Source organism: Antechinus flavipes, chromosome 4, assembly GCF_016432865.1.
Source record: "Antechinus flavipes isolate AdamAnt ecotype Samford, QLD, Australia chromosome 4, AdamAnt_v2, whole genome shotgun sequence".
NCBI lineage: Eukaryota > Metazoa > Chordata > Mammalia > Dasyuromorphia > Dasyuridae > Antechinus > Antechinus flavipes.
In genome coordinates this window covers 431445654-431471337 of record NC_067401.1, presented here as the reverse complement: position 1 = coordinate 431471337, position 25684 = coordinate 431445654, and the positions used below count along the sequence as shown (strand labels likewise).

The 25684-nt window shown below is 37.7% G+C and overlaps 1 protein-coding gene across 1 annotated transcript in view; it reads right to left on the bottom strand.

Annotated features, from left to right (window-relative positions):
• Nucleotides 1-333: 333 nt before the first annotated feature.
• Nucleotides 334-25684, bottom strand: part of RXRG (retinoid X receptor gamma) — a 90522-nt gene continuing 65171 nt past the window's right edge. Inside the window, exons 4-10 of the mRNA XM_051999101.1 lie at nt 24440-24619; nt 19113-19273; nt 18893-19022; nt 13301-13433; nt 10989-11080; nt 8778-8883; nt 334-842 (exon numbers count right to left, since the gene is read on the bottom strand). Of these exons, the coding sequence (XP_051855061.1) occupies nt 695-842; nt 8778-8883; nt 10989-11080; nt 13301-13433; nt 18893-19022; nt 19113-19273; nt 24440-24619 (950 nt within the window). The 3' untranslated portion in view covers nt 334-694. The remainder of the gene's footprint in view (nt 843-8777; nt 8884-10988; nt 11081-13300; nt 13434-18892; nt 19023-19112; nt 19274-24439; nt 24620-25684) is intronic.

Sequence of the window (25684 nt, the reverse complement as noted above, 5' to 3'; positions counted from 1 at the left end):
AAATAAAATAGGACATGGTCTATGTCTGCGTAGGAAGCTGAGAAAATTCTAATATCAAACTACAAAATATATTCCTATGAACCCCACTAGGATGTCAACATTCCCAAGGATTAAACATCAGGAGTTTGTTGTAGGACAGTGATGGACAAAGGCATGGCAGTAATAGAGAACTTGAGGACTTTCCAAATGTCTTCTGGAGTCACAAATCCAAGCCTGATTAGATCTGAAGAGCCAGATGAATGATATGCTTGCCCACTTCTCCCTACCAACTCTTTCTTCTTTAGTATGATGGAGAGCTATTTCATTCAATAATATATCCTACACAACAATAAGTGCCAATGTCGTATATCATTTTATTATTTTTTTTATTTCTTTGTCTCCTATGGAAAGTGAAAAAATAATTTAAACCAATTATATGTACAGAGTGTTTAGTTAATGACCCAAGGACCATCAGAAAGGCCAGAACTCCTCCACCCCTTTCTAGCAAGGAACAGTTAAATTTATCATCTATGCAAAACTTCACTTAAAAAGGTCTCATGTAAAAAGGCTTTCTTTATTACAAGCTGTCACATTATGGGGATGGGAAGAGAGTCAAGATTGTTGGGAGGCTGGGAGGAGAATGTGCAGAAGAGGGGGATCACAGGGTCCTGGGCCCTGGAAAGTCCCCAGGTATGATGAGCTAAAATTGAAGGATTCAGGTAATCTGGAGAGGGGTTTCCAGCATCTCCATGAGAAAAGTATCAATGGGTGTGTCTCCAATGAGTTTGAAGAAGAATAGGTGCTCGAGACATTTCAAGCCGATGGACCTGAGGGCCGGGAGTCGAAGCAGGAGCTTGGCAAACCTGGAAAAAGATATCAAAAATTGAGTGACAATGATGCTGGTGGGGTAGATGTTAATTAGACACAAAGAAGAACTATTGGGATAAAAGAAAGTCCTAATTGCCACTTAACTTCATAGTCCCTTTAGTCAACAAGGATTTGTTTTGAGCCATTTACAGCAAGGTGGCACAGTGTTCTAGTTCTAGGCCTGGAATCAAGGAAATCTGCTTAGTTCTCTAAATAAATCTAAATCTATGATTTATCTTAAATCTAAATAATCTAAATAAATGAATGAATGAATGAATCTGGAAGTGGAAAACACTCAGGGTTTCTGGACAAAGCAGACTTGCTTAGGGTCATACAACTGGTAAGTGACCAAGGCTAGATTCAAACTCAGGTCTTCTGGGCTACAAGTATAATCCTATTCTCTGCACCATTTATTTGCTTCAAGAAAGAAAACATCGTTCCTATCCACAGAGTGGTTATACACTATAGTATAGTTGAGAAACAAGACATCCATAGATATATATGCCCACAAATATGTATATATGTATATGTACAAACACATTCACATACACACATGTGAAATAATGCCAGTAACATCCCAGCTATTTTAAACCACGTTACTTGCATGCTGGTCATCTTCTTCCTCCATCTACCACCAGATTTGAGAGAAGAAGGACAAAGCATAAAGTTGGGTTATTCAGAGTTTGGATCATTTAAGAACAAAATGGTAATATCAGAGGGAAAGCCTCTTTTTGTTGTTGTTTTGGAAGCTGTTTTTGACCTGATGGACTTTTATTGTTGTCTATATATAATTCATTCTTAAGATGAAAAGGAACTGACGCTGTAGAAGTTAAAGCCATTACAGTAAGAAAATCCAATTCCTCCTCAAAATCTGCTCCTCTTTCTAATCCATCATCAACAAAAATAATAACCATAGTAATAACAGCAATGAAAACAACATGCATTTATTGAGAGCTTACTATTCAACAGAAAGGAACTGGCAAGTAGGATCCACTTTGGCCTCTCTCTTTTTCTGTTCTAGCCTTAAAACTTTCCTGAATCCCTATCTAATCACCAATCTCCTTCCAAAGCCCTGAATTCTTTTCTTTAATTAAGTGTTGATGGTTCTAACATTTCACTTTTCTTCATAAGATATGCTCTCAGACTTAAAAAATATATATATTATTTTGGAAATGGGACAACTCTAGTAATCACTTATAGAAGAAAGTTCAAGGATACATGAGGGAGCAATTTGTTCATCAAAACAACAATTCCTAATTTTGATCACAGATGTCCCATGGGTGTGACTATATTATAATTAAGAGTAGGCTTAGCAAACTTCTCAAAATATAATTTTTACAAGGGTGGTGGGACTACTACTCCAGACAGGTTGGAAACTTCTCCTCTGTCCACACGGGCAATTTAAAACTCTATGCTGACATAGAGATACATTCCAAATATTGTTATCTGTTCTTTATTTTTGGAATGGACCAATAACATCATAAAGTGATGTCTTAACTTGTGTGCAAATTGGATTTAAGTGAGATAAAGTCATCCTCATTCTTTCTTCCTTAAGTCATCTGACTCCAGCAATGTTAATACAAAAATTAAGATGATTGGTAATGGCCAAAAATGCAGTTAATGAACTCAGATCTTCCTAGTTCTAAGTCCTCTGCTCTATCTACTATGCTATATAACTGTCAGAATATAAATAAAGTACTTTAAGGGGCTAAGTAAGTTCTTGGAGACTCTCAGGTCACAAGTCAGTAAATTACTTCCTGAGATGCATTGAATTCTATCTTATATCAATCCTTGAGTACTTCTCCTTTTCACCTCACCTAATAGGCACACTTTGCCTTCCAGAGTCATCTGGGGCCAGTGGCAAGATATAGATCAGGATTACAGGAGATGGTCCTAGATAAAATGGGAGATCTTGGTATTTTAAGTCTTCAACTGTTGGGACAAAGTTCCCTTTTAATGTTGTGACCTAGTTTCTCCAATTGTCCTAGTTATTCTGCCTCAGGTTATAACCTTTCCCTCTTAATATTTGATGAGGTAAAGGTGTACCTTAGTTGCTCTGCCTCAAAACTCCAGGTTATAATCATTCCCTCTTAAATGGTTGATGAGATAAAGGTTTTATATCTTTAGGTTATAGACATTCCCTCTTAATGTTTGACAGGATAAAGTTTTATCCATTTTAGATGTTATTAGAATATCAGTAACCTACCTCCATTATATCATCCTAGGGGCCTCCCCCCGCATTAGGTTCCCAGGTACCTCCCCCATTATGTCATTGTTCTTGTTATCCTATAAAAAGCTTGCCCTCTGTTACTTGAAGGCTGGACTCTTTGAGATGATAATCTCCTCCAGCCCTGGGACCAAACATGGGTCCATTGGTCCCAGTATTTCTCTCCATTTAATAAACTATTGAATTGGTCTCTAATCTCTCTCTTGCTCAGTTTCTCCGGCATTACACAACATGTCTCAGTTTGATTGAGGCTGTACCCATCCAGTGATTAAGGTTAGGTAGCAATAGAGGCAAGAATCTTCTCTTTAGTCCAAAAATCTAAATCTAAATTTGAATGAATGAATCTGGGAGTGGAAGACCCTTAGGATTCTAGCCAAAGCATAAATGATCCAAACAATGACCAAATGGGGTTTGATCTAGGACCTATTGGTGACCTCCCATGGCCCTCCCTCATTTAAATCCAGTTCACTTGGATGTCATGGTATCGCCTCCCTGAAGTTTTGGTTCTCTTTGAGAATGAAGGACTAAATGATAGGAAATAAGGAAGAAGGGCAGGTTCTTATTCTAAACTATTCAGCTTACCATTGTGGGCAACACTTTCCCACTGAGGAGTTGCCTCTGCTTGCTCCTGCTTCCAAGCTACTCATTAAAGAAACACCCATACCCAGGTGTACCTGCTCCTCAGAGGTGTAAAAATAGGAAGTTCACACCCTCAGCCTACTCTACTTCACATGTCCCCTTGTGTCAGGGATACTGTCCCAGATTTCCTTGGAGGGATCTCTGCAGTGATCACCTCTGATCCTAGATTCAGTTCATGAAACCAATCAATGGGCATCATATATTTTTAGGGGCATTGATCCATTCAAAAAGATCAGGATCTTGAAGCTACAGTTTCTTTGTTTATAACAGCTCAGCATCATGTGCACTTGACAAGTATTAACTGAAGATGTGAGTGTAAGTAATACCAAAAAAAAAAAAAAAAAAAAAAAAAAGAACAGACTTGGATGAATAAAGGATGTGCAAAGGAGTGTGATGGGACATGAAGTGAATACTGAAGCTCATGTGGGTACTTCCTCAGTCAATACTGTGAAGTCGCATTCCACAATTTCTCTATGTGTGTATGTTTTTGGTTGGGGGATCAAAAACCAAAGAGAAACAGAGACACAAAGGCCCCCTAAGACACACAGAGACTGTCCATGGCCATACCACCCTGAACCCGCCCGATCTCGTCTGATCTCGGAAGCTAAGCAGGGTCCAGCCTGATTAGTACTTGGATGGGAGACACACAGAGACCAACGAAGTCAGAGAAAGAGACTAGTAGATATAATGAGGTAAGGGACTAGATTTAGAGTCAAAAACATCTGGATTCAAATATTGCCTCTGGCTGTGTGATCCTGGACAAACCATTTCATCTCTCAGTACCTCTCAAAAGGTAAATTGAAAAGCAAGTGTTGATCTCCATAGATAGAAGAAATTTACTACACTAGTGAAATCATAGTTACAAACTAAAAAAAAAAAAAATTTACTTAGATATGAAACAAGCATGCTGTAAAACTGATATCTAAAACCATTTTAAAAATTAGACCTGTAATTTCATCAGTACAGGAAGCTCCCAGTGAGAAGTCTCCTTTGCCAATGCTGATCTCCACCTGTTTGGCAACATATTGTCTTAAAGAGTTAGTTGCCTGGGGCACAGGAGATCAGAAGATCTGTCTAGTATGTCCAGCTAGTATGTGGCAAATGAAGATGTTATTTTAAGTCATTTGAGCAATTAAGGTCTCAAATACAACTCCAAAAGGAAGAATTAGGCACGCAGGGGTCCTCAAACTATGGCCCGCGAGCCAGATGCAGCAGCTGAGGATGTTTATCCCCCTCACCCAGGGCGATGAAGTTTCTTTATTTAAAGACCCACAAAACAAAGTTTTTGTTTTTACTCTAGTCCGGCCCTCCAACAGTCTGAGGGACAGTGAACTGGCCCTCTATTTAAAAAGTTTGAGGACCCCTGAACAAGGGCCTATATCTAGGAATTAGAAGGAAGTAGATTTCTATTCTATATAAAGAAACACTTTTTCACAATTAGAGCTATCCAAAATGGCATGAGAACTCTCAAGGAAATAGTGAGATCCCCATTTTAAAGGTATTCAAAGCTAAGACTGGATGACACCCTCTCAGGATATAGTGGAGAAGATATCCATGCATGGATCAGAGGTTTGATACCAAACTCGCTTAGAAACAGGGGTCACTAAATAACACATAAGGATCCCCATGGGCTGTGAGTACAAACTGTGTCTTGCTGTATTTTCATGTATTCTGTTAAATACTTCCCAGTTAAATTTCCTTCTAGTTAAGGCTCTACTCTAGGAGTTTGTGGACCATACATTTAGTACTTCCAGATCTCACAGGTCCTTTCTTGCTCTGAAATTCTACAAGGCTGAACTCAAGGATCAGATTTTTGGTGATTGTTGTTCAGTCATTTTCAGTTACATCCGACTTTTTTGCTCTCTACTTGGAGCTGTCTTGGCAAAGGTACTGGACTAATTTGCCATTTCCTTTTCTAGCTCATTTTGTGGATAAAAGAGAACAGGGTTAAGGTCATACAGTGAGGGTTTGAGGCCAGATTTAAACTCAGAAAGACGAGCGTTCCCGATTTCAGACCAGGCACTCTATCCACTATGGCGCCACCTATCGGACCATAAACTCTAGAGATAAATGTAAATTAGTGATCACTAGGTCTGAAAATACTCTGAAAGCCATCGAGTTCAAAGGTGAGGAAACTTGGCAGACGGGACTTAAGTGACTTGTTCAAGATCATTCAGCTTAATAGCTTAGGTGGGATTTGAACTCCAAGTGTGTGTGACTTCCAAACCCAACACTATCTACTCTGCCACCTCGTGGCTGTAAGTGGAAGTACATCCGCACTCATAGGATTAGACTTTTGGTCCGAGACTTCAAAGGTCATAGGACCAAAGACTTCAGGATTCTTTAAATCAGTCAAATCCAACCTCCCTATTTTACATATTGGGAAACTGAGACCCACAAAAATCAAGATCACAGAGGTTATTGTTTGTCTTTCCTTCTCCAAGAGAACCATGACCATCAGGAGAGGACACTATGACATGTGAGTGAATTGGATTTCAGGGAGGGAGGGCTGGGCAAGGTCCCCTGCCTCACTTCCCCTCCAGAGCCATCTGGTTCCAGTGGCCAGAGAGAGGTCCAGACACTGGGGGTGGTCCTGGGTAAATGAGAGACGTTAACCTTCTTAAGCGAAGGTCTGCCACAGATCTCCCTTTGACTGAGACAGCAGCCATTTAATGATTAAGGCTAATTAGCAACTGAGACAAAAATCTCCTTTTTAGCTTAATCTAAGAAAATCTGAATAAATGAATGATGAATCTGGGAGGAGAAGCCCCTCAGGGTTTCGGGTCAAAGCAGAAATGACTGTTAGTTGCATTCAAAATGAATCAATGAGGTCCCAAATAATGACCAAATGGGGCTTGGCTGAGGATCTATTTGGGACCAATTAGAATCAGATTGGTCTTAATTTAAAGCCTGGTCCTTAAGAAAGAATTCCAGCCAGTAAACCCCAAGATATTGGGAAGGTTTGAAGGTAAAAAAAAAAATGCTTTTAAAGCATTTCTATTTAATACCTTATGTAGACAAAGGGAGGAAAGAAGGAAAGGAGGAAATGAAGAAGGGAAAGAAGGAAGGGAGGGAGGAAGGAAGGAAGGAAGAAAGGAAAGAAGGAAGGAATAGATAGAGGGAAGAATAGAGGAAGGGAGGGAAGAGGGAGGAGGGAAGGAAAGAATGGAGGGAAGAATAGAGGGAAGGAGGAAGAGAGGGAGAGAGGGAGGAAGAAGGGAAGGAAAGAAGGAAGGAAGGAAGGAAAGAAGGAAGGAGGGAATGAGGGAGGGAGAGTCATCTCCAGTCATCTTAATGTATATCTTGCCACTGACTTCAGATGGCTCTGGAGGGGAAAGTGAAGCAGGTGACCTTGCACAGCCCTCCTCACTTATATCCATTTCTTTTGCATGTCAGGGCATCATTGTGATGACCATGTATTTAAAATCAGCCGGAGTCAGGAATTCAGGTAAGGGGAAAATCATCGATCTTTATTCTTAGTGGAGGTGAAGAAGGATAGAAGGTGAAGGGGAATCGGAGGTGAAGGGAGGGGTTGTGATAGCAACGTGAGCAGGTGTGACAAGACGCCAGCCAGCAGTCTCTCTTTCCGCTTCCCTCTCAGCCCCCCTGCTTCCACCCACAAAATCATCATTTCCTATACAACACATCAGGACTTGCACAAAGTGGGCGGGGGCCATTCTTTCTCCAAGCATATATATTAATAGAGTATGGTCCAATTACTATTTAGCCTCACATGCTTGGGACCTCAGTGCATCAAATTGAGCCTCAGCCCATTACACATCATCCTAGGTTTCATGGTTCTCTTTGAGAATAAAAGGCCAAGGTCACAAAGGTAAATGGTAGAGCCCTCATCATTTCATTCTATTTCCCAACAATAATAAAGCAGCATATAGATGATTTGTAAGCAAAAACAATTAGCTTCTTCCATGCTATGTTCTCAGGAGAGAGCTGTAGGTCAAAAAAAAGTTTAGAAATATATTAAGGGGAAATGTTAAACTCCAGAGAGCAAGACTGAGGAACAAATATATGCCCCATTTCATGGGAATTTTGGATCAGAGCTGAGTCTCCAGGGATACATAGGATTTTTTTGATGGTTGCACTTTGGTATTTAGACTTGGGGAAAGTCTATTTTTTATTGTTTCTATAATAATAGATTTTTATTTTTCAAAATACATGCAAAGATAGTTTTCAACATTCACCCTTGCAAAACCTTGTGTTTCAAATTTTTCTCCCTCTCTCCCTTCCTTCCCTCTCCTCTAGACAGCAAAGGAATTGAGAAAGCAGAGATCAGGAAAAGTGTTCTAAGTAAGGAATAATGGGATGAGAAAAGATTTGGAATCATGCAAGGAAATCATGATGGGACAATAACATTAATAAAAGTAATCTTGTAAATAAAGTAATAATGTGCTCCCTTAGACAAGCTTTATTTATATGAACATTGGTTTAAGACACCAACCCTGTTAGACCATAACAGTGATACCTGTGATGATAGCTAAACCTTATACCATCTATAATGGAAGAAGCAATGTGATGAGAATAGATAGAGAGCTAGCTTGTGTCAGGAGAGCTTGGGTTCAAGTCTTGTGTCATCAGCAAATACAAACAAATTGTATAATCATGGTCAAATCACTTAACATCCCTGCTCCCCAGACAGTTCTAAGATGACAAACTATAAGTGAGTTGCCAGTCAGTATCAGGGGAAAGAGTTCCATACCAGAAATTCTTTACACCTTTAAAATCATACATCTAGGTGAAATTCCCATAGAGCTTTTCACTTCCAGCAAAGCAAAACAAAACAAAAGAAAATAACAAAATGAAAAACATCAGCAGAAGATATTGATGCACACAGTACATAGCTCCCTAAGTAGAAGATTGCCTCCCCTATATAAGTATCACCAAACTCCCACCCACCCCATCTCTGCCAAGGATTTTCCATAAGGGCCAATTTCAGCTAGTTCCTTCCATTCTCACCCCCCATTATTTTCCCTTTCCAAAAACACAGGAAATTTCTGGGAACTCAGCTCTTTGGGCAGAGCTGCCAACTCACATGCATATGTTGACTCACCTGCCAGGCTGATCAGGGTATTTTTGCTTGGTGTATGCTTCAAGGGTAGCATAAACCTTCTCTCGGAGAGCTTCCACTTCAGAGGGGTTGGACAAACCTTTAGCATCTGAAAAAAGAAGACCAGCTCAGGTTGTGTTTCTGGAGGAAACTAGAGTCTAGAGCAGCTGACCATTTGTATTGATTCTTTATAGGGATGGGGAGGAATTGTGATTTAAATTTCTGGGCTTTCATGACTCTACCCCCACCCCTTTTCTTGACTCTTCTCTACTGCTAGATCTCTACCTAATAATTTGGCACTGAGATATTAAAGATATGTTAAAGTATGAGATGTTAAAGTATTAATTCCTTGATGTGTTACTCTCTCATTTGTGAGCTTTACATTTTTAACACTGGCTTTCTAGAAACAATGCCTTAATTCAAAGGAATGAATCTCTTCTGTTTTATTTGGTGCAGCAATGGGAAGAGCACTGCAGCTGGAGTCAGGAAAATCTGTGTTTAAATGTGGTTTCAGATATGTTCTAGCTGTGTGAGTCTGGGCAAATCAATCGCTTCCTGTTTGCTTCAGGTTCTTCGTCTATAATATGGGAATAATAATAATTAACTCCCATTGTTGTTGTCAAGAGCAAATGAGCATTGTAAAATGGTTGGCTTGATGCTTGGTGCTTGGAAACACTTAGCAAATGTTTCTTTCCTTCCTTCCTTGGGGATTTCCCAAAAGTCCAAAGGTTGATGATATTCTCTTATTTGGAGTAGGGTGAAATGGGAGGAGAAAGGTAGCAAACTCCCCACACCTTCAAATTGTCCCAAGTATATGCTTGCCTATCTGACCAGGACTGGAACACAATTGTTATAATTCTTAAGAAGCAATGAAATAGTCTTTGAATATCCACTGCAGAAGCTGAACTATAACTTGTTACTCTTGTTGTTGTTCAGTCATTTCAATCATATTTGACTCTATATAAAAGATACTTGAACAATTAGTCATTTCCATTATTCATTTAACAGATGAGGAAACTGAGACAAACAGGAGCAAGTAACTTGTCCAGAGTCATACAACTAGGAAATACCAGAGGCCAGATTTGAATTTAGTAAGATGAGACTTCCTAATTCCAAGCTCACTACTCTATCCACTAGACACTAGACACGAGATACCCACAACTAAAACTAGTTAATTCTACAACTAGAATGCTCCTCCACCAAAGACTTTCTCAATCACCTTCCTGAATCAGGGAGATGATCCTGAACTCTTATTCTGGGAAGGGGGAGCTTAGGAAAGTTCTTTAGGTTCAGTCCCATTAACTGACTAATTCTGAAATCCAAAGACCAATCAATAAGCAAATATTTAATTAATAGATGGCAGGCACTGTTCAAGGTACTGGAGTACAAGATCAAAGATTGAAAACAATCTACTTGTTATGTGTTTATATAGGATATCCCCAAAGTCTTGGTGCAATCTTAAGCTATTTGCACCAAAAGTTTTGGGACATCCTGTAAGTATCTATGTATGTATTTATGTATATACTACATATATGGGTGTGTATAATATATGTGTGTTCATATATATATAGGTATGTGTGCTCTGTATAGAGAATAACTACAAAATAATTTGGGAGGTACTAGTAATTTTTGGTGGGGGAGATCAGCAAAGGCTTCATGGAAAAGACATCTCAGTGTCTGTTGATCGAATATAAGAATCTTTGTAAACTATAAAATTCTAGCAAATTTAGTATTGCTCTTATCATTTTATTATTATTATTATTAACAAATAGCTCCTCTTCTTATCAAAATAGCTTCATATGAGCAAGAAACATGTAATTCTTCATCTATACCATCACCACTTCCAAACTAGGACTATATTCTGCATAAAGCAGGTGGTAGATAACTGTTTTCTAATTGATTTGGCAAGACTGATCCAGAGTCAAGTAGTGTTCTGGGATCCCATAAAAAAAAGTAATATTGAGAGATTTTACATAGTACTTTAAGATTTATAAAGTGCTTATATTTATTATTTATATTATTTTAATATTATTTATTGGTTTAAGATTTATGAAGTACTTATTTATTTTTCACAATAGCTCTGTGAGGTAGATGAGAGGTAGAGTGAGTCACCTAGGGTCACCTAGTCAGACAAGTCTTGAAGCAGAATTAGAATTCAGAACTCCAAGTTCAAGATGCGCTGTACTAGTTGCCTAGGAGGGCCAATGGACTTACCTGGGTTAAACAGGACAATGGCCCGCAGGCAGCCTAACTCGGATTTATCCATCTGCATGTCTTTCATTTTAGAAACCAGCTCAGTGAGAACTCTGTTTACAGGAAGCAAGAAGAGATAATCAGCACAGTGAGAAAATGCCAGGCACAGAGAACATCTCGCACCAGTGCAGAGAAATCCAGGAGTAAAAACTGAGGGGTGTCATTCTGTAAAAGCAGCTTTGGCTCCCCCACCCAACCCAGCTTCTCTGCATGGGATGCTTTCTTATTGGCATTGAAGGTCCCAGAGGGCAAAGGCTCAAATCTTCAATCGTTCTTGTATCTCTTCTTCAATTTAGCCAATGCAACCTTTTCATTTTGATTCTTCCCAGAAAGGGTTAACATCGCCAAGTGTTTTGTTTTTTTTTGTTTGTTTGTTTGTTTGAAAAGGAGATTTTGTTTATTTGTTTGTATGTTTAACAAACTACTCAAACTACTTCCCTTATAGAAGAATTTCTTCTATCAGTGCAAATCAACTTTTCATCTAAAACTGAATTCTGAAAAGTTGAATGATATACCTATAGTCTCATGGGCAGCTTTTGCCAGAGGCTACTTGTCCTTCATTTTCAAAGCAAGGCTTGAACCAAGGTCTCCCTGAATCCTCAACTGATCCACATATCTACATATTGACTAAAGTGTGTCATGTTCAAATCAGAGTTGGGAAAGAGGGCAAATCTGAATTCTAATTACAGTTCTGGTATGAATTCTGAGTATGAATGTGGAAAAGTCACTTCCTATCTCAATTTCCTCATATCAAATGAAAAAGTTGGATTAGATGATCTCTAAAATTCTAGAATTTTATTCCATGGGAAAAAGAGACATCATAGCTAGGCAGATAAACGTGTGTTCCAGTTATATCATGAAGATAGAGGTCAAATAGTCTGTGACCTTGGAAAAATATGGAGGATATTCATTTCTTCCCCCCATTCAAATCACCAATATACACACGAATTGTATTTGTCTCCTTTAAAATAATAGTTCAATGTGTAAAAACGTTTGTGGCAGCCCTTTTTATAGTGGCAAGAAGCTGGAAACTGAGTAGATGACCATCAGTTAGAGAATGGCTGAGTAAATTGTGGTATATAAATGTTATGGAATATTATTGTTCTGTAAAAAATGATCAGCATGATGGTTTCAGAAAGGCCTGGAAGAATTTACAGGAACTGGTGCTAAGTGAAATGAGCAGAATCAAGAGATCATTGCATACAGCAACAAGATTATATGATGATTAATTCTGATGAACGTGGCTCTCTTCAACAATGAGATGATTGAGGCCAGTTGCAGTGATCTTATGATGAAGAGACCTATCTACACTCAGAGAGAGAATTGTGGGAACTGAGTATGGATCACAACATAGCATTTTCATTCTTTTTGTTGTTTGCTTGCATTTTATTTCTCATTTTTTTCTTTTTGTTTTGATTTTTCTTGTACAGAAAGATAAATGTATAAATATTTATGCTTATATTAGATTAGTATATATTTTTTACCCGTTCAACATATATTGGGTTACTTTCTATCTAGGGGAGGAGGTGGGAGAAGAGGGGGAAATTGGAACACAAGGTTTTGCAAGGGTTAATGTTGAAAAATTATCCATGTATATGTTGAGAAAATAAAAAAGCTTTAATAAAAAAATTAAATAATAGTTCATCCCTCTTTATCTAATGTATACACATATATGAATATATACATGTCAGTCTCCATATAAATGTGTTATGTACATGTATACATTCATGTATATATATTTGTAGTTCATTTATCTCCGTAATGTACAACTCTAAATGACCCATTTGGGGTTTACTTTGGCAAAGATACTGGCTTGCCATTCCCTTCTCCATTTTATAGATGAGGAAACAAGGCAAAAAGCTTAGATGATTTATCATGATTGGTGCTTAAGGTGAACTCGGGACTTTCTGATTCCAGGTCCACTATACTTACTACTTAACTTCATACATACATACACACACACACACACACGTATGTGTATACATACACAAACATATACATGTGTATTTATACATAAAAGCACATACGTATACAAATACAATGTTATATATATATATATATATATGCACATGTGCTTATAACATTATAGATATATATGTGTACATTATATGTATAATACACATATATTTGTTTTCTTTCTTGCCATCTGAAGACACAAAAAGCAAACTGTGGCTGTTTTTCCTATGCACAGAGCAGCCTCAAGCTTAGTGCTGTCAGGTCCCACCCAGAGTACAAACTTAAACCCAGAAATTCAGGAGAATACGGGAAAGCACCTGTCAAAGATGGACCCCACACCGGCGCTGTGGGCACTGCTTCGGTGAACATGTAAACCGGTGGCCAGGAGGATTCCATCCTGTACAGACACGGAGCGATGGGAGAAGGAGGCAATCAGCAATTCATTCCAGCCTGAGAGATCAAGAAAGGAGATGAGGTGGGTGCAAGCCAACCCTTTTAATCCAGAAATAATGACAACAACACATTACACATATTTACAAGTTACAGATTTAAACCTTGTCAAAGTGTTTTTACAACTGTAGTCTCATATGTAACAGCTCTGGGCCAGAGGAAGTTTTTATCAAACCCATTAGATAGATGAGGAAACTGAAATATAGAGACATTTAAAAATTTCCTTAAGGTCATACATCTAATCAAGGGAAGAGCTGACAACAGAAAATGTACATGGTTACTAATAGATTCTTTCCTGGAAGATGGTTCTGATTTGATGAGGAAATAATATAGGTACCTGAGAAAAAGTTTGCCTAAAATTTGCAGTAACATGGCTTTCTAGCATGATGGTCAGGGGATAAAGACCATATCTTCTGAGAAAGTGAGTCATACATATATAGATCTATCTATCTGTCCATTTGTATATGAATAGAAAGAGGTAGACAGATACAAAGAGAGACACAAAGAGAAAGAAAGGAGAAAGAGATAGAAACAGAGAGAATCTACTCTTTGCAAGGCACTATGCTAAGAACACAAAGAAATATAAGATACTGTTAGTTCCCTCAAAAATTAATAGGCTAATTCAATTTCTTTGGTGCCCCAAATAACATAATGCTTAATACATAGATTTTAGTCACCCACATCATCTATCTGTGTTAATCTTTCTTAATTCATCTATTACATGAGGATTATACAATGAATTTCCTTGTAATTCATTTATTCCTCATTCAATTAACAAATAGTTGCCTAGCACCACACTGGACATTGTTTGGGATACAAAGAAGGAAGATGGGATCTCTAACTCTTTTGGAGCCGAGAGGTACCCCTTCCTGACTCAAGAGGGAGAGAGAGAGCTGGAACTAGAGTCAGGAAAACATGAGTTCAAATCTGAATTCAGATACTAATTGTGTGATCCTGGGCAAGTCTCTTAAATTCTGTTTGCCTTTCTCCACTGGAAAAGGAAATGACAAAATCTCTCTTTACCAAGAAAACTCTATGGATGGTATGGTCCATAGGGTCATGAAGAGTTAGACATGACCAAATGTTTACAAATAATCTAGCAAGAACAAATGAAAATATTGTCTCAAAAATTAAAGAGACATAGGATATTCTTGGGCTACATCTAGATCTAGAATTAAAGGATGAGAAACATTGTCAACCTTCTACATTGGAATAATTAGGAAAATGTAATAAGGAACACTTTTCCATATTACTTTTTTTTTAAAAATGTGCATATGTTAATGTCAGAAATTTTTTTCTTTTTATATAATTTATGTATTTCTTATATGATACATCATCACATGCACTACAGTGAAAGCTCAAAGCCTCCAATGAGCACAAAATAAATAGAAGACAATATTTCAAACCTGGAAAACACATTTTCCTACCTTAAGTAGGATTAGAAATACCTTGTTTTGGCTCATCACAAAACTTGTGCCTGTGATTTCAAATTCTATAAATACTTAAACAAATGCCTTTGCCTTTCTTCATCTCATCTCATAGTTTCAGTATGTTGAACTTTCATGAAGCTAATTCTTCATTTTATTTCTAGTAATTAATTCTTACAGTCTTAGAAAGTCATACAAAATAATTATAGTCATGGCAAAATCTTATACTGTTGTTGGCTAAAAGGAAATGTCTTACTTCTTTTTAAAAGTATGCTAAAAAATTATTTAAATCACACTATATTAGACTTGGAGCTGGAGGAAATTTAAATCCAATTCCATCATTTTATAGATGAAGAAACTGAGACCCTGTGAAAATATGGGATTTGTCCAAGCTTACATAGCTCAATGGCAGAGCCAAGGCAAGAACTTGGAGAAGATAAAATCTTTTATTTCATAATTGAAGACAAACCTAAATTTCCAAATCATCCATGACCCAGCAAGACAGTAAAACTCAGATGTCAATAGTTAGTTACAATAGTTAGTTACTAACAGAGTCTTTCCTGGAAGATGGTTTTGATTTGATGAGATAGTATAGATACCTGAGAAAAAGTGCAAAGAAAGCAAACTCTGGAGGTAGCAATAAAGGAAAAATCTATGTGTTTAAAAAAAAAAAGAAAAAGAAAAATCCATGTGCTTCACAAGTTTGCCTGGAATTAGCCTCTAGACTTGCAGTAACTATTCAAGACATCTCTATTTCTGAGCAAAAATAGGTTATATTCAGTGATGTGCCTTTTTTTAATCATAGAAGTGGTTTTATGGTCATCAAAAGTCCTTTGATTAAAAAGAAAATTGGCTGAGCAAAATGTGAAGTACAGGCAGCAACCCAACTGAACTCTCCCAACATTCTCATCCAAACAACTTTGAAAGAGCTCCTAAAATCAAATTTTGGAGTAGCAGAGCCAACAAAAGGTCAGAATGGGACATTTTTTTCTCCAGTCTAAGGCAACTTAGGAGTTAGGAGAGGTCTGTGGCGCCAGCATCAGAATTGGCCCAGAACATGGAAGCAACAGAGAAGAAAAGGAATAATGTTTTTTTTTTTTTAAAGAAAATTGTTGGACTTCTTCGTATTTTCAAAACACCTACATAAATGTGACTGAGAAACACATAGTATAATTTTCTTGGTCTCTAAAGACAAGTCCAGCAAACTGGACTTTAAGCATGAGCATAAAATGTTAAAACAATAGGAGTAATCAAAAGCAAAAGGAATAATAAATCTTGCTAAATCAGGCATTTTTCTGCTTAGTATTATGTCACTGGTGGGACTGTCAGGGTCTTAAGATCTTTGATTAAAAAAAAATCTAGAGAAGATGGGAGCTCTTTAAAAATGTGAATGTCCCTGACTTAATGCCAGATTTATCACTGTCCAAACTTTCCACATCCTCTGTGGCCAAGACTTCAGGTCACTTATAGGAAAGCTTTCTAAGGACAAATGCAACACAAAGAAACACACACATACAGAGGGAAAAAAATCCCAAGAATAACAAATTTCTATGGCTGCCTTATTCTTCTCAAAAGAGGTCTTACCTGGCTCCTTTGAAGAAATAATAACAATGATGACAATAACCACAGTCACAATAAACACTAAAAAGGACAATGAAGTTTTGGATCAGAAGCTCTAGCTCTCTCTCTTTTAGTTGCTTTCTGCAGAAAGCCTCAGAGTGAAAGAGAAGCCAATTCAATGATCGATGCTTTTGTTGATCCCACCATTCATATGATTGTCTTCCTGACTGTGGCCACTTGAAGACTGTTTCCCCCAATCTAAGTCTCTCCTCTGTTTTATTTAGCTATTAGAAGAACTAGAGGAGTTGTGGGTTATTTACAATTAGCTTATTTTTCCTTTCCTACTACTTGATACCCCTACTCTGGCTCAAAAAAACAACAGCAATAAAAATTCCTGAACATATTGTGATGTTTCCTTTCTTTTCCTTTCAGTGGTATCCTTTCTATTTGTTCCTGCCAGAAGACAGCTATTCACAGAAATTAAATACAGTTTTCACTGGTTGAGGCTTTTTTCCTAAAAAGAGAAGACATTTCTAAGTGTGTATCAAACTAGGCAACTACTCTGCCCTCAAGTAACTCCTGAAATCATAATATTAAAGCAAATCTTCTTTTTGAGAAGGTCAAGAGCACTAGCTCTCCAAGGTCACCAACTCCACACCTATTAAGTTATGAAAGAAGAAAACATGTGAGTTTCTTATAAATATTAAATTTCTGTCTATTTGTTTCCCCAGTGGCTAGCACAGTGTTTGACATGTAGTAAGTACTACTTGATTCTTTCATATACGATGTTTTTCATTAAAGGGAAGAATTCAATGAAAAGATTTCTTCTCTTGCCAAACTATTCTTCAAGTAGTTATCAAATTGATATTCCTAAAATAGAGATCCAATCCTCTCTCTCTCTCTCTTTCTCTCTCTCTCTCTCTCTCTCTCTCTCTCTCTCTCTCTCTCTCTCTCTCCCCTTCCTCCCTCCCTCCTTCTTTCTCTTTCTTCCTCCCTCCCTCCCTCTCCCTCTTTCTTCCTTTCTTTCTCCTTGTTTGTCTTTCTATGTGTCTCTGTCTTTGTGTGTCTCTCTACTTCCCTCTTTCTCTGTTTCTCTATCTCTGTTTCTTTGTGCCTCTGTTTCTCCCTCTCTGTCTCTGACTCTCTGTGTATCTCTGTCTCTGTCTCTTTGTCTCTGTCTGTCTCTGTCTTTCTGTTTATATCTGTCTCTGTCTGTATCTGTCTCCCTGTGTCTCTGTCTCTCTGTGTCTGTATGTATGTCTCTCTCTGTGTCTCTGTCTCTGCCTGTCTCTGTCTCTCTGTCTCTGTCTCTGTCTCTGTCTCTGTCTCTGTCTCTGTCTCAGGCTCTCTCTCTCTCTCAGTCTCTCTCTCCCTTTCTTTCTCTCTCTCTCTCTCTCTCTCTCTCTCTCTCTCCTCTCTCTCTCTCTCTCTCTCTCTCTCTCCTCTCTCTCTCTCTCTCTCTCTCTCTCTCTTATAGCTCTCTATTCCTTCTATGACAAAATGCCAAATCTTTAGCCTGGCCTTTAATATCATTCACAACCTGACTCCCACCCATTTTTGTGGTCTCAGTCCATATTTTCAAACACTCTCTGTCCCTATCAAACTGGCCTGCTAGCTGTCCCAGTAGGTGACATTCATGTCCTGCCTTTGTGTCTTGTCACTTGTGATCCCCCGTGTCTTGATGACACTCCCTCCTCATCTCTGACTCAAGCTCTAGATTCCTCCAAAGCACAGCTAGTGTGCCACCTTACATGAACTCTTTTCAGATTGTTCTCTGGGTCCCAGTTACCACTCTGTTCCTCTCGAAATCACTTTGTTTAGGTTTTGCACTGATTACCTTGTGCATATGCCATATCCCTTGATCCAATACCTTGAACATAATTGAACTAGATATTGAACTAAATCCTAGACTATGTCCAAAGATTTTTAGTTACTGAATGATGGTTCAAATTTCCATAGTCCTTTAGTGTTTATAAAGCACTTTGCTTACAACTCTATGAGGCAGAGTAGAAGTTGTGATTCCCATATTACAAATGAATTAATTGAGATTGTGATTTAGTCTTAGAATGAAGACTTGAACTCAGTATCCAATGATGCTGAAGTATAAAAAGAATCTCCATATAAAGTGATCCCAAAATGGTATAGAGTTTTAATGATTACAATGATTAATAATGTAATTAGCACTTATGTAGCTCTCTTAGGTTTGTCAAATACTTTACAGATATTATCTCACTCTATTCTCTCATCAACCATGGAAGATAGTTGCTATAGTAATTTTATGATAAGTATTTGGGGCAAACTAGCATCACACAGCTTGTAAGTGTTGAGGTTGGATTTGAACTCAGTATTTTCTGATGGCAGATCCAATGTACCATCCACTATGTCAACTAGCTGCTATTATAACAGCTCCAGAATAATTCCAAAAATGGCAGCTCAGGTGAACAGAAAAGAAGGAACCCACATCCCCTTTACCTGCTCGAAGAAGAATAACTTGGTCTTCCAAGGTGAGGTCAGAGAAGTGGGGGATGCGTTTGGCCCATTCAACAAGAGTAAAGAGCTGCTTATCAGCAGCATGGCATATATTGGTGACGGGATCATTTGTCTAAAAAAAAATAGGGAGATGTAAACTCAGAAGTGAGACTTTGGACATAGGCCAAGTGGCTAGCCAAGGCCCTCATCCATATATACTTACTGAATTTTCCATGTTTGTGTTACCGTAGGATTCAGTCTTTGGTTCAACGGCGAGCTCGGCTTCTAGGATCCTCTCCACGGGCATGTCTTCATGGCCACTGCTAGTGGACTCCACTTCATTCTCAGACCTCTCCCGACTTCTCTGCCTCTCTTCTTGCACAGCTGGAACAGAGCAGGATACACAGACATTATCTGTCCCCTTCCCCCCAAATAGGCACATGCAAGGACTCTTAATTTATGGAAAAATTAATCTTCTGGTTCTTTTATATTATCATTGCTCTGATGAGAGAAGAGCTCCTCACACCTCTTCAGAATCTTAGAATATATTTTTAATCTCAACTGAAAAGAGAAAATCAAACTTTTCCAAGAAAAGTCTGAATCTGGACTTCACAATACACTTTGCTATTTCAAAAGATCTGTAATTTCTTTGGCAAGGATCCTCCAAATCACAAGTACTTTCCAATCCTGATTTCTGTCCCTGATACTCCTAATATAAGAAACTAGTTTCTATTTCCAGCTTTCCTGATAGATGGAAGAGAACCCTTATGTCATTGCCATTGAGGAGGCTGGTATTCCCAATAAAAAAAGGAAGAGGAAGTCCTATTGGACTCTCCCTTTATTCCCTAGTGGTCATACCTAGTCCAGGTTAGTTTTAAGGAGGAACCTTATTATTATGATCATCATTATCATCTCATGATACAGACCTTTTAAATGACAGTTAGATGGAGAAGTAGATCGAGTGCTAAGTCATCAGGAAGACCTAAATTCAATTTTGGTCAAACATATTTACTTGAACTTGAGCAAGTCACATGGGCAATATCTGTCTGCCTCAGTTTCCTCAACTATAAAATGGAGATAATAATAGGGAGGGGAAGAGATAAATATTTATATAGTAACTATGTGTCAAGTACTGACCGAAATGATTTAATAGAATCTATCTCTCAAGGCTGTTGAGAGGATAAAATTATTAGATGACATTTGTAAAGTGCTAAGCACAGTACCTGACACATAGCAGGCAATTAATAAATGCTTGTTTCCTTCCTTAAAAATTACAAGGATTTTTATACACGCTATTTTATTTGGTCAAACCAACAACACTGGGAAGTAAATATTATTATCCCCATTTTATAGATGAAACTAGAAGGAGGGAAACAGTGACTGACTAAGATCACAAAGTTAGTAAAGTGTCTGAGGCAGGAAACTTGAGTCTTTCTGACTCCAAAACTAGCACTTATCCACTGGAACCTTTAGCCATGGTTAGAGCAAAATTGTTCTAAAGAATTGACTTTGATCTCTGACATTTTCCCAGTTCTACTGGGAAAGCAGACAGTCTATCTGAGATGCCGTTATAGATAATCTACATGAGTTGTACACCATGATGGGTGCATCTCTGACTGAACTTAACTTGGTTAGGTGAGATCTAGGACATTGCTGTACCTGTGGTGGAAGCCTGGAAAGCTGAGTAAAACCAGCTAAGTTTTGAGTTCCACTGATATAACTTTGGAGGGTCCAGTGTCGCCTCCACGTCATAAGCACTGAGGTCAGCTTTAAAGGAAGACCTTCTTCAGGGCTCATAAATAAAACTCAGCAGCTGCAGTAGTTATTAAGCCCATGTAAAATGGGCCTGACTCATATTCCTATGCAACTTACTTGTAGACAGCATGAGCACTAGGATGAGGGGAAAAACAGAATAATCTTTTGTGCATATGAAAAAGTTCCCAATTTATTTCTGATTTCATTTCATTATATTCTTTCTAATAGAGGTGAAATTCTATTCTTGAGAAGAGAAAAAAGACCTATAACTTAGGCTATGTCGGGCAGCAGTAATACAAGTAACCACAAGATGGGGCTATTTCTCCAAGAAAGTATTTTTATTTGCTTTTTCTCTACATACTTTTTTTTTTCCTGCTTGTGTGTAGGATTTTTTCCTTTACATACATCTATTTATGTGTCTCTATGTATGTGTGCTGCTCTGTTTGAATCAAAGAGAAACCTTTGGTTCTCTGTCTTATTTCTTCTTTCTTCCTATTTTCTTTTCCATTTAATGTGATTCTCAATAATGGTGTATAGGAGTTAAGCACTTATACTGTAAAAATATGAATTTGTTGTTTCAAGGAAAGGAAAAGATGAAGGAAGGAGAAAAGGAAAGAAGGAAGGAAGGGAGGAAAGAAGGAAGGGAGGAAGAAAGGAAGGAAGGAAGGAAGGAAGGAAGGAAGGAGGAAGGAAGGAAGGAAGGAAGGAAGGAAGGAAGGAAGGAAGGAAGAAATGAAGGGAAGGAGGGAGGAAGAAGGGAGGGAGGGAGGGAGGGAGAAAAGGAAGGAAAGAAGGAAAGAAGAAAGGAAGAAAGGGAGGGAAGGAGGGAGGGAGAGATGGAGGAAAAGAAGGGAAGGAAGGAGGAAGGAAGCTAGGTATGTTAATCAGTTTAAACATATTTTTGTTCATTGTTCCCTTACCACCAAACCCGTGTATGGACATTGTGCTTTGGCAACTAATTAAGAGGGTAATTGAAAATTGGTTTATTTATTATGAAAGTTAGTTGACTAGGATTCTTGCAGCAAAAGCTATCCCTTTGTGCAAACATATAAAGAGTAAAAGGCAGCGCTTGTTCTTTTTCATGGACTCTAATTCGCTGTCACCAGTTCAAAGGGCAGGCCAAAGTACCAAAGAACAAACTTGTAGATGCTCAGTCTTCTCCCCCAGGACATAAGAAAGACTGTCTTGAGAGAGAAGTATTTACATGTGCTTGTCCAAAGCTTCTAAGCCCATCAGAGAATGAAAACCTGACAATGAGCTTCACCAGATCAAGAGGGTTCTTTTTGCTGTTGTTATTATGAACTTAATAATCACCAACAAATAGAAATATTTCAATACATAAAAAATTAAAAAGTATATATTAAATTTAAGGAAGTAGCATTAAACAATTAAACAAAATTAACAAAGTAGTGTTTACTTTTATAATTTATGTTAAACTCCTGTTTAATCTCCCTTTGAAATTCTTTTATTTTCTTCTATGTATTAAAAAAATCTTTCATTGATTCATCCCCATTCATGACTCACTCTTTGCTAGTCCAAGTGAATAAATAGCTTGTATCCCTGTTTCACATGTGAGAAACTATAATTTTCATGCCTTCTTTAACTTCAAATTATGCTCTCCCAAAATGATGGGCTATTACCCTCTTTTGAGAAATTATTACTACTTGGAGATTTTATCTGTCCCTTAAATTTGAGGATTGATTGGGTCTAATTCTGGGAATGTAATTTTTAAAAAGGTATTGGGGAGTAGGCTAAGAGAAGTCTAACTGATATAATGAAAGAGATGGGAAATTAGTCCTAAATATAGCACTTCAAAGTTTTCAAAGATATTATATATATATATGTGTGTGTGTGTGTGTGTGTGTGTGTGTGTGTATACATACATACACACATATATAAAATTCCATCTGAGGTTTTCTTGGCAAAGATATTGAAGCTGTGTGACATTTCCTTCTTCAGTTCATTTTATAGATAAAGAACTAAGGAAAACAGGTTTAAATGACTTGCTGGTCACATAACTAGTAAGTGTCTGAGGCCAGACTTGAACTTAGGACTTCCTGATTTCAGGAAGAGCACTCTTTCTGCTGCGCCACGCAACTAACTCTAATGTATGTATACACACATACATATATATGTGTGTGTGTGTGTGTATGAGAAATCTCATTTGATTTTCCTTTCAACTCTATGAAATAAATGTTACAGTTTTCACTGTTTTGAAGATAAGGTTTCTGAAGTTAGGAAAGGTTGAGGGGTCCATTGTCCAGGGTCACAGAACTAGTATGTGTCAGAACCAGTATTTGAGTCTAATTCTTTAAATCAGGTCAACAAGCATTTATTTTGTACCTACTATGTGCCAGAAACTAGTTCTTGTAGCACTTTGGGAGCACAGTTGCTAATCATTGAGAGAAGTACAATATCGAAATAGTTTATGGTCCCTTTCCTCATGGATCTGACAATCTCCTTTGTCAAGCATCTAAAATCCAGACTACCACTTACTTACAACAAAAACATAGGCTGAGTGCAAAGAGATAACATTTCTTTCCCTGCTACATTCACATTCATTGCATTCCCCACATGAATACTTGAATTACTCTCTACTCTACTTTGTCTATGAGTTTAATAGAAAAGATTTTTGTTCTTTGTCTCTCAAAGAAATGGAGGCTCTATCCTGTTTTGTTTTGTTTTTCCCTTCTGATTCCCCAGAAACTAATCATACATGATACTTTCTTTTTATTTGCACAGTGATAGTGGTTGGACCTGTCACATTCGGTAATTTAGGTAAAAAAAAAGTGGACCACAAATCAAATAACTATTTCCCCAGTCATCTGGGCGTGAAACCATGGAGTCAGTGCAGATGCTTTCTTTTCCTTTACCCCAGGCATCCTATTAGCTGCCACCTGTCCATTCTACTGCTACCATACTTCTCTTTTTGTTCTCCAATCACCACTCATCTGTCCCCTTGTCTCCATTCATTGAGCCACCACTTTAATTCATACTCTGATCAGCTCTTGTCTAGACTACTGCAATAGTTTCCCAACAAGTCTTCATGAGAGACTCAAGTCTCTCCCCACATCAATCTTTTATTTTCAGAAAACTGCCAAAATGATTTTTCTTGAGTGAAAGTATGGCTGTATCATTGGCTACTCAATAAATTCCAGTAATTTCCTGTATCTATTAGTATAAAATACAAATTTCAAAGCCTGTTAAGGCCCTCCACTTTCTGACTCCTCCCTATTTTCCCAGCATTATTTTACATCACTCCATGCAATATGTATTTCATCTGTCCCCTGACCTTGGAATTCCATCACCAATCTACTTGCTACCTCCCTTGGCTGGAATGGATGTCCTCCTCAAATCCACTTTAACTTCTTTCCCGAATCCATCTGTTTTCAAGATTCAGCTCAGGTGCCTTTTCCTCAGTGAAGCTTTACCTATTCTCACCATTGTTAGCATCCTCTTTCCTTATATTATCTTGTATATACTCAACAGGGTACATGTTGTATGCACTTACTCAACCACCAGAATGTAAGTCCCCTGAAGGCAAGGACAGTTTTGGTTTTGTCTTTGTGCTTTATATATTATAAGTACTTAGTAATATTCTTTCCATATTCTTGCTTTTTCTTACCACTTCTTTTCTTCCTCTTCCTTCACATGCTTACTGGTCATACCTCAGGGTATTATTTAATTCTATTGGTTGATTCTAATAATTGGGTTATTGACCTTGATCTATAGCTCATATGTGCGGAATGCTAGAGAAATATAAGCTCTGCTTCTCAGTAAGCAATCTGTCCTTACCTTCCCTCTTCATACCCATGACAAGGCACTTCTGATAGCGGCAATATTGGCAGCGGTTACGTTGGCGCTTATCAATGAGGCAGTCCTTGTTATCTCGGCATGTATAGATGAGGTCTTTCCTTATGGTCCTCTTGAAGAACCCTTTACAGCCTTCACAGCTGTATACCCCATAGTGCTTTCCTGATCAAAAAAGGAGAAAGTTTATAGGTTAACTTGGACTTGGTATTCAAAATTCTCTCCCTTAGGTTTCTTCTAATTTCTTCTGAAGCTTGCAACTCCTGACTGGAAATTTGTCCTGAACATGATTAATCAATTAATCAATATTTATTAAGAACCTCTTATGTTTAACATATTTTAATATGTATAATACATATTGGATTGCTTGCCATCTGGGCCCAGGGTGGGAGGAAGGAGGGGAAAATTTGGAGCACAAGGCTATGCAACAATCAATGTTGAAAAATTATCCATGCATATCATTTTGAAAATGAAAAGCTTTAGTAATTAAAAAAAGAACAATAAAGGCTAACATGAAAAAAAAAATTTAAAACCTCCTATATTCCAGACACTGTGCTAAGAGATGAATCAAGAACCAAGAAATGAACAGTGGTTTTTAGAGAAGGCTCAACATAAAGTGGATCTCAGAAAACAAAGTAAATAATGGATGAGCAAAGTTTGTGTTGACCCTTTTTTGTGTAAGTCATGGGAAAGAATAATAAGTAGATCCATTACTTAGGATAGTATATATTGTTTCACTGTCAAAGTTAGCCAAAATATCTCCCTTTACTACATACAGAAATGAAAGTATTTAAATATATCCTTATCTTGTATTTCACAGAAACTAGAGGACCTAGTTTTGACCAATCCTATTCAACTAATAAATGATTGTTTCTTTGTAAAAGTATAAAGAGAGCCCCACTTCATCAATCTGTTGTTTTCTCTATCATATTCTATGGTCTTGTAATTCTTCCCTATTGGTAACATAGTCCAGCATTGAATTATTTAAACCATAGCATTGTATTCAATCTGTAGATGTAACATATGTGTCTGAGGGAGGCTGTTCTGCTTGATCCTAGATAATCCTTCCATCACATGGCCAATATTATAATAAGCTTATTTTCAGTGCCACTCACCAAATATACAATATGATCAATTTCTAACTAATTATGGGGGGAGATGAGGATTGACAAGTATTTTGTGAGTTGTTATCATGTGGCAAAGTAATGAGTTAGATAATGCAAAACAGAA